General features: G+C 32.5%; 1 protein-coding gene across 1 annotated transcript; it reads left to right on the top strand.

Annotated features, from left to right (window-relative positions):
- The first annotated feature begins 4,254 nt into the window (after positions 1–4,254).
- LOC120083696 (SNF1-related protein kinase regulatory subunit beta-2-like) lies at positions 4,255–7,682 on the top strand. Its single transcript, XM_039039536.2, has 4 exons — positions 4,255–5,185; positions 5,777–5,955; positions 6,048–6,210; positions 6,938–7,682. The coding sequence occupies exons 1-4, from the start codon at positions 4,940–4,942 to the stop codon at positions 7,262–7,264; spliced, it is 915 nt and encodes a 304-aa protein (XP_038895464.1). The 5' UTR covers positions 4,255–4,939; the 3' UTR covers positions 7,265–7,682.
- Positions 7,683–10,260: the final 2,578 nt, after the last annotated feature.

Genomic DNA, 10,260 nt, shown 5'->3' with positions numbered 1-10,260 from the left:
AAAATGTATGATTCGAAAGTTTTTAAACTTTGTGTCTTATGCGTTTTTGTTATAGAATGCTAGAATATTTTGAGCTATGAAGCATAAACACAGAAACGGCTATACAATACAGATACGATTGGATACAGCGATTCATCAATTTCTAAAATACTAAGATACGGATACGTCTAAGGATGCATCATTTTTTTTTAATATATATATTTCTAAAAAACGAGGATACTGATACGTTGAAGATACATTTTTTTCTTTAAAAAAATCTAGGATATAGATAAATTTAGCATACAAGTTAATAACAATAGCACAAAATAGAATACAAATACTGAAATACAATACAAAAAAAGCAACATATAAGATGTTGAAGTATAATAGTTAATAAAATGCAATAGAAAAGTGACTCATATTGCAAAGAAGAAGAAGAAGATTAGAGAGAGAAGTATGAAGATAAGCGAAGAACTTATTGTTGAAGATATCTAAATGGTTTATATTTTGGTGGACTTTGTGAGGACTTAAATGTGAAGATGGAGATTAGATGATTCTAGTCTAGGGTTTGGTCTGTTATTTATTTATTTTTTCTTTTAGTTTTGGACTCGAGTAGTGAGTTTTTTAAATAAGTTGCCTAATTTTAGATTGAGAAAGATTAGATGAGTTACTTGTCTTTTTTCTTAAAAAAAAAAAAAAAGTACGCAAGAAATAGATACTCAAATCGTGTGTCAGATACGTATCTGGAAAGTATCTGAAAATATAGATACGTCAAATCGCGTGTCAAATACGTATTTGGGAAGTATCTGAAAGTATCGGTATCTGATACGTGTCTGATACTGATTATTTGCCTCACATGAAGTATCTATGCTTCATAGATTTTGAGCATTCAAATGAGGATGGATCTATCATGTTCCTGGAGTGATGTGAAGATTAAGAGTTGATGGGAGTTTAAAGTTTTGTTCAATCCTTTGTTCGTTTTATCATTTAAGTAATCTAGCCTATCTTAGGAATGAGATCAAATCAATTTTGGAACTATTCGGATTGAGTTCTTTGGATCTTGTTGTTCAACATAGTCCTTAAATCCGATGTTTAACAAAAGAACTAAAACGAATGGGAAAGTTCATTTTAGATTCGAAACCAAGGGAAACTTCTCCCTTCATTTCAATATATATTTTTTAACGTATGATTTTTTTTTCCTTTAAACGGGAGAAGATTGGAAGAAAGGATGGGTGAGGAAAGAAAATGAAGAAAGGAAAAAAGAGGAAAAGAAGAAGAAGAAGAAAATAATGTCGGTGGCGACGGTGACAGACAACCATTGAAAAAAGTATTTTGTTACTGTAAGATGAGTGACTAATTTTTTTACAGGCAAAATGTTTATCTTCTTGTCTTGATGGATGTCAAGCATCTTGTTTCTCTCGGTGCAGAATCTATCTAGAAATATTTTTCTTATTTGTTAAAGCATTCTTACAAATTAGCAAGAGCTGCTTTTCTTTTCATGCAAAGAAGATTATTTTCGTTCTTGAAGATATTCTCAAGACTGTATCATATATATTCTATGGGTTGTCTATTTTAGGGTTAGCTCTTTTAAAACCAATTGGAGTTATGTTTTATAGAGAAAAATCTACAGAGAGTTGATTAATGTATTGTTAGAAAACGCTATGAACCTCATTGTTGAGGTATCACCAATAGTAATTTAGATTAGGCTAAAGTGTATATTTTTATGTTGTTTATCACTTGAGTGAAATCGAGGTTATCTCATTTTTAAGAGAGCCTAAATTATTTTGTATTGAAACGATTTCATGCTTAACTTTGGAGAAACTATTTCATAAAATTGAGGAGCTTCTATGTAAAGTTTGTTTGAGTGAATCTCAAACAAAATTTGGAAAAAGCATATTTATGAAAGTGAGGGGATCTCAAACTAAAGAAGAACTTAAGTTGAAACTAAAAAACAAGGTGTACGTGAGTCATTACAGAATGAGTTTAATAAATAAGTATTTCATCGTAATTACTTGTTTAAGTATTTTGATAATGAAGTTTCTTTTCACCAAATATCTTACTCTTCAAAGTACGCCGATTTTTTTTATTTCAACATGGTGCTTGACTTGTGTGCCTTATGTATTAGATTATTTTAAAATTTCATGTTTTTTAGGTTAAATTACATAAAATAACCATGAGTTTGGTTGTGTGTAAAAAAAATCTTTACTAGCTCACAAGTAGACACCTGGCTTATACGTACAAGGCTTTGATGTGGCTAATGTGGTTAAGATTTCACCTTTATTACGAAAATACCCTTGGTTAAAATTTGTTGTTTCAAACACGCACAACAGTCACAAAACCAAGCGAGGACACGAAGGTTTCGAAAAAACAAAACAAAAAATAAACGGTAATTACAATTTGTAGCATTTTTAGGAATAATAACCAAGTGTTATAACATCATTTAAAAATATTGTAAATATACATAAGTTTAACTACTATAGTTGATAGACTATTACTCTATCACTGATAGCTACCACCAATAATATGATCTATCATTGATAGACTATTTAAATTTAGTCATATTTGTAATTTTTTTTCATTATATTATATCTGCTAATATTTTGGGTCTAATGTCTATATTTACAATTGTCCCAAAAACAAAAAAACAAAAAACAAAGCAAGCTCAATGCACGGTTCTTTTTTGTGATTTTGGATTGTTCAAATTGAGTTATACAACATTTTATGAAATTTTTTATGGAAATATCGGTAAAATATTGATTTCGATCCATATTATTTGAGAAATTATAAAAACAAAAAATAAAAAGTAAAATTTAAATTATTAATAAACTTTTGAAGAGTTTTAAACAAGTTAACAAATCTATTATTTACATCATATTTACATTAGTGATATTCTGTTACTTATTTTTTATGTTTCATGAATTTTTCTAAGATACAATAGAAATATTGATTCAACTCTCATGTCGATATCGAAATTATAAAAAGGTTAAAATATCGGTAGAAATATCGACATTTCGACGAAGATTTAATACTATGATTATACATAGATTTTCATGTGATCAAAGCTTAAGGATCAAGGAACATCAAATTTGACTTCAACCCCATCCTTTCAAATAACCAAATTTGATGCAAACCTTACAATACATCCAACTTTTTTAGGGTTTAAGCATTCATTTCCCAGGATGTTCAACAACATTAGCTACACTCTTGAGTTATCTCATCTTTGAAGTCGCTCATCAACAAAATTGTTCATCCTTTAATCTCAAGTTTTCATTTTCCTTGTGTGAAACTTGGGCTTTTAGAATTTTATTTTATTTTATTTTATTTTATTTTATTTTTACACCTCAGCCTCCACGTGGAACGTTTCTTTTATGTCATATAACTATTCATCCCAAGTTAACAATCTACCTCATTTTTCATTTGGTTAGTTAACGGCGAGAATAGTCTTGAACATGTTTTTAAAAGTTTATGAGTATTTTTAACACATACCGAAAATTTAAGATATTTTTCTTATATAATTTAGTGCTAAAAATTAGACTAAATAAGAATAGGTATCATGTTAGCTTTCAACATAAAAGCTTATAGAAAAAGAATGCAACCACGTGTAAACATTAGGTACAAGATTGTTGAGTTTGAAATTTTATGGACCCATATTTAGCCTAAACAGCCCTAACAAAAATATATATATATTTAAAATGTCAGCTGGATAATCATTTGGTTAATTATGTTTGTTTTTCACAATCTTCTCATTTTTATAAGTGAGATTTTCAAAAATAGAAAACTAAGGAAAACTATTTACACAAATAGCAAAATTTAATTATCTATCATAGATAGACCTGATAAAAGTCTATCAGCATCTATTTGTTATAGAAAGTGATACAAAAACTTATACAAGTCTATCATTGATAAAGAATAGAAGTCTATTAATATATATCACTATTTTTTTGTTGTTTTGTAAATAGTTTGACATTATTCCTATCTGCGAAAATTTCTCTTTTTAGAATTTAATTAGGAAATCAAGTGTTTTTTTGTGGTAAATAAAAATCATAAGAGATAGAGAATAATCATAAATTGTCAACTTTAGGCATAACTCTTATGACTTTAAACCAAAAAATCCCACACTAATGGAAATAGTCATTCTCACTTATATATGAATGATTTTCTCTTTATTTAACCAATACGAATGTTTAGTCATATTTTGTACAGTGTTGACATTATAATTCATTAGCTTAGGCAGGGTGATGTATATAAAAGTTGAATTTGTACCAATAAAGAACTAGTGAGTAGGCACAATTTATTATTATTATTTTAATTGATGAATTGGTGCAAGAGTTTTTGTTCAGTAAGTCCCAACTTCAATGATGATCTTGCTTCGAGTAGAGTAGAGAGTAAAGAGAGATAAAAGCGGCAAGAAAACAAGACCAATCTCACTTTCTTTTCTTTTAATTTTCTTTAATTCTAACTTTTGTACTCGTGTGGGGTGAACCTTCAACCCTGAAAATTACTACCATCTGACCAGATAAACAGATTACACATTCAGTAATGGAGTTGGTGTAGAGGCCCCATCCATGGCCCTCCACTCTCCATTGAATCAATTCGAAGAAACGTCCATGGCTGCCTACTGAAGCCTTTCTTTCATTGATGACGTAAGGAGGGAAATCCCCACTTTCTTCTCCCAACGCACCTCGCTTGGGCCACCTCTGGATCTTCCCAAGTCGTCGGAGAATTTTATTATGCTCCATTTCACTGCTTTTTGGGCTTTGATTCTTTTTCCCCTTCGTTGAAAACAAAGTGGGGTTTATCGATTCTCCTTCAATATGGATTTCTGTTGACCGATTCTTCTTTTTCTGGGTTTTCTTTCTATGCTGGGTTTGATTTTGAGATTTTGCAAGTGGGTTTGTTTTGTTCTCGCTCTTTTCTTCTCAAAAGGGGTTTTGGGTTATACTTTAATCTGATAAATAAAATGGGAAACGTGAATGGGAGAGAGTATGTAGATGAGAGTCCATCTGGGTCTGTAGAAGAAGATGAAAATGAAGAAGAAGTAGTAGAAGAACAAGAAGATGCTTTAATTGTGCATGAGGGCGTCGCCATGGCTGATGAGGCTCATATTCAGTGCCACCCTCAAGGTGTTTGTTCGAAGTTGATGGGCGGTCAGTCCCCTCCACACAGCCCCACGGCCCCTCGGTCGCCATTGATTTTCACTCCTCAAGTAAGTAAGAGAGGAATTCTTTTTAGTATCTCATTGCTAATTGCCTATGCTGACTGAATGCATTTGGAGAATTGATATGACCTCTTTAAGATATAACTTGTGTGACAATGGACAAATGTTGGTTTTTGAACATTAAGTTTGATACAGAGATTTGTAGTTGCCTGAAAGAAGTTGGAGAAGTTTTAGATCGAGGGGGTTAATTGAAGGTTTTTGCCCACTTTTTCTATTCCAGAAGTCGGTTCGAGGCAGTTGCTTTTGCTTAAACTAATGTGGTTCTATCATTTTCTTTATCTCAATATATATACATACATATATATATTGGGTGTATCTAGCTGCTCGTTCAGCTGTGACTAGTGAATGTTCAATCTCCAGAGACATAAATATACTTAACGTTGTCAAACTTTAATAAATTCAAGTTACAAAGAATCAAGAGGAGTTGATTGAAATGGTCCTCTTTTCTGGAACCTGTGGTTTCTTTCTCAGTTGGTTATTGGTTTTTCTTCTTTTTGGGGGGTTCCAGGATGGGTTGTTGTTTACTATCATCTTGTATTAATTCTTTGTTAGCATGTTTCTTTTACATTTTAATCCCAGGTTCCACTCACTCCTCTACGAAAAGCGGATGAAATGCTCATACTTAGCCACTCCCCAATGCAAAGTTCCTTGGGTTATGAAGAAACGTGCAATGAACAGAGCATTGCGACCATGATTACATGGAGTTATGGTGGCAAGGAAGTTGCTATCGAGGGATCATGGGATCGTTGGAGAACAAGGTTTTCTTCTCTATTTATACCATCCTGAAAAGCGATTATCGTTTCTGAACTGCTGCCTATATATCTGATGCTGGTTCTACCTCATTAACCAGAATGCCCTTGCAGAGATCAGGGAAAGACTTCACTTTAATGAAAGTGCTTCCTGCTGGGGTTTATCAATATAGGTTTCTTGTAGATGGACAATGGAGGTATGCTCCGGAGTTGCCTTGGGCCCAAGATGACGTTGGCAATGCTTACAATGTTTTGGACTTGCAGGTAACCAATAATGTAGGATATGCAAGGAAAAGGGCAAAGTTAATCGACTTGGAGATAAATTGCTGTTGTCTTGTAAACAACCATTAAATGTTTTAAGCTACTTTAATGCCTTTTGCCTATGAGGCCAGAAACTTAACAATTAATAGTCTATCTACGTAGACCATCTATTCTTGTATGTCTGCTGCTTTCTTCTCTTATATTCCACTTGTTCTTCATTCTTGTTGTTACTATTCTCACCACCAGTCTCTGTGTCATTGTGTTGTTTACTCTTGTATCAACTTGATCAATGCCTACCTCATTTTATTGTGAAACAATTGTCTGGGTCCAATCTGGTCCAAACCCTTATTTCTCCAGCATAAGATCCATAAGTTTTCTATTTTTATTTTGATTTCTTTTATACATATTATAAACTATAAAGATAAATTGGAGGGGAGAAAAAAAAGAATACAAGCACATACGAAACAGAATTCAATGAAAGAAGGAGATCCAAGCAACAAACTAATGTACATGTCTACAAATTTCAACAAGCCTACACTGTTATTTGCGTGATCTTTCTCATTCTTTGATCTACTTTTAACTTCAAATTTTTCCCATCAATCTTCATTTTCCATATACTGCTTGTTGAAACGGCTGGACCAATGTTTTGCTGAAACCAGTATAAATGAATATTGGCAGCCCCATGCCTGCATTAGACCTAACATCATTCGTTCATTTGTCAATTATGCAGGATAACGTGCCTGAAGATATTGAAAGCATCTCTAGCTTTGAACCTCCTCAGTCACCAGACTCGAGCTATGACAATCTTCTACTTGGGTCCAATGAGTACGCAAAAGAACCGCCATTGGTTCCTCCACACCTACAGAGGACACTGCTTAATTCACCGGCATCATACATGGAGATTCCAACCTGTCTGTCAAGGCCACAACATGTAGTATTGAATCATCTTTACATGCAGAGAGGGAAGGGCGGTCCATCGATTGTAGCACTCGGAACAACACATCGGTTTCTATCCAAGTATGTAACTGTTGTGCTCTACAAGTCTTTCCAGAGGTAAATCTTTTACCTATCTTATGAACTCTGCTATTCTGGGTTTTCTGTAATCATAAATTTGGAAGTGCCAACGCCAAGTTAGTTGATAAAATAGTTGAGAAGATGTATTATCTGTCAAACCAAGTTTGTGCTTCAGATAGGGAAATTCTTTCAACACACCTCTAGACCCACCCTGTCATCTTGGTATGATTCTTCTCCAGTTGACACTCATTTTAGAAAGATGTGGTTTAATGTTAAAACAAGTCCGGGTTTGCTAGCTTGAGGTTGGGAAGCTTCGGTTTGCCTGTACAATTGTTATTTGAGTTTAATGTAGCTGATTAACACGTCCATGGCCTAGGTAAAACACATCCCTGTAATAATTTATAAATATGGTCTTGATTCCTTAAATTACACCAATTAATCTATGTTGATAGCTTAGCATCCTTTCTAGTTCTACTCAAATGGGAGACTTTTTTTTCTTTTTTAATATTTAATTTTTTTTAATTTATTTTATAAAGTATTGTAGTTTTTGTCTGGGCTATTCCAAGTCCGTCTCTAGAGATGAGAGACGACTTCATTGTTGTTGAAATGAAGTCATCTCTTGAAACTACTATCTACATGTGGCAAAATCATCTCTTAGATAATGTTGTATAGCGACGTGGCTAGGTTGCTAACTCAAGGATTGATGAGCATACACCAAGAATTCACACAAAAACTTTGGATTAGGCTGCTGTCTTTGTTTTTTGTTTTTGTTTTTGTTTTGTTTTTTATTTTTTTATTCAATTGGACCCTACAGCAATTGTTAAGAGCTATTCAGACCAATGTTAAGTTGGGTTGATTGAGGAAGAGATTCAATAGTCTTACTTTTTATTCAGTTGTAGCTCGTTCTTCCATCTTAATCTCCTTGACAAATGTTGAGTTAGGTTGATTGAGGAAGAGATTCAATAGTTTGTCTTATTTTTTATTCCTTTTTCCATGTTAATTTCCTTGACAAATGTTGAGTTGGGTTGATTGAGGAAGCGATTCAATAGTCTGACATTTTTTTATTCGGTTGACGTTAATCTCCTTGACAAATGTTGAGTTGGGTTGATTGAGGAAGCAATTCAATAGTCTGATTTATTTTTTATTCGGTTTCCATGTTAATCTCCTTGACAAATGTTGAGTTGAGTTGATTGAGGTAGAGATTCAATAGTCTTGACTTATTTTTCATTCGGTTTTCCACGTTAATCTCCTTGATAAATGTTGAGTTGGATTGATTGAGGAAGAGTAGTCCGTCGTATTTTTTATTCAGTTATAGCTTGTTCGTCCACGTTAATTTCAGTTAAGTTTTATTAGTTCCTGTTTGGTTCAGTGTTCTATATTCTCCTAATCTTCTTTGACATTACTAGCCATATACTTGTTTCTTGATGGATGGTTATCAAGACCTTCAATCAAATGAAATTTATATTTTACCGATCCAGGAGACTAATTTGCACTAATTAATAGTGGTTCGAATTGAACCACAGGGAGCCTATTCTTAGCTTCTCACTAGTCACTTTTCAAGGGGTTATAATCTTCTTTTATTTGCTCTCTTTCATCGTGCTTTTAACAATCATTAATTTGACTATCCAAACATAATTTAATAGATAAGACATTAATTATTATCTCTTAAGTCAATGGTCCAATCGTTCACTATAAATTATTGTAAGATAATAAGATGATTGAACAATTAAGCAATCCATCAAAGACAATATTGTCATATCGATTAAACATATGACTCATCTTGTAGTTATAACATTTCACCAAATTCAAAAAAAAAAAAAAAAAAAAAACATAGGATAAATACTAATTATAGTAGAACTTATTAGCTTTGTCACTAAAACTAGTATAATTTTTAACTAATTCCAAAGAAAAACAAAAACAAATAAACAAACTAGTATAATTTTTCGTTCATTTAATTTGTTGCACTAATAAGATGTTATCGAATTAGACCACAAATTCAAAATGAAGCCCGGCTCGCGAGGCGTCCCTCCTGCAGTAGGATTCCAAACCTCGCTTTCCGGTTAAAATTCAATATGGATAGTGCTTTCAAGAGGAACCAAGCCGTTGACTTATAGGCAAAAAGGTGGAAAATGAGAGGGATTATAGGGAAAAAGTAGAAAAATGAGAGGGAAAACAGTCCAGATTGTATGCTAAGGTCCCTAAGCAATCGCTTAGAGGAAAAGGAAGTGTCTCGGTCCACGGTGGAAGGCTCCGCAGTTGAGGCCAAGCTCCTTTAGAGCAAGGCTTTTCCGGCTCTAATGTTGGAGTGCGTATATTTTGTACGGACTCTCAAGGAGCTGTTTTTGATTTCACTATTAGGTGGGTAAAATCTTTTGCTTTATCAACTAGTATTTACCTTTCAAATGATTTTCTTAAAGAACCAAAAAGTTCATATGAACGAACCTTCTAAAAGTATCTCGTAGTTAAAGGTGAAATCTTCTGTTGTAATGAATCCTAGATTAATTTTTTTATTTTTTTTATTCTTTTTTTAAGGACAATATAAGGTGGGAGAACTCCAACTACGTTGAGCTAAGTTCAGCTTGGTCAAATTAAGTTTTGATATTATTCCAAATGCCAAATGTCATTAACATATATTTTGGGTCGGTTGAGCTTTGGTTAAATTAGGATTTTTTCTAATTTGATATTAGAGAAATTATTTCAAATGGTAAAACTAATTAAAACATTTATAAGATATAGCAAAATTTTAGAACTATCAATGGTAGGCGCTTTAAGAGATTAATAGACTTCTATCGTTGTCTATCACTTCAATTAATATTGATAGTTCTAAAATTTTGTTATATTTTGTAAATATTTTAATTTATTTTTCTATATTTAAAAATAACCCATTATATTATTTCAAATGCCAAATTTCACATTGTATTAATTTATTTTTGTTGCTTAGTCAATATTTGTTTATTTCAAGAGTAGAGTAGATACCTCTCTTTTCTTTTCTTTTCTTTTCTTTTCTTTTCTTTTCTTTTTTTTTTTAATTGAATGTAC

Source organism: Benincasa hispida, chromosome 8, assembly GCF_027475165.1.
Source record: "Benincasa hispida cultivar pf3 chromosome 8, pf3_genome.v1.1, whole genome shotgun sequence".
NCBI lineage: Eukaryota > Viridiplantae > Streptophyta > Magnoliopsida > Cucurbitales > Cucurbitaceae > Benincasa > Benincasa hispida.
This window is presented reverse-complemented; position numbering and strand designations above follow the sequence as displayed.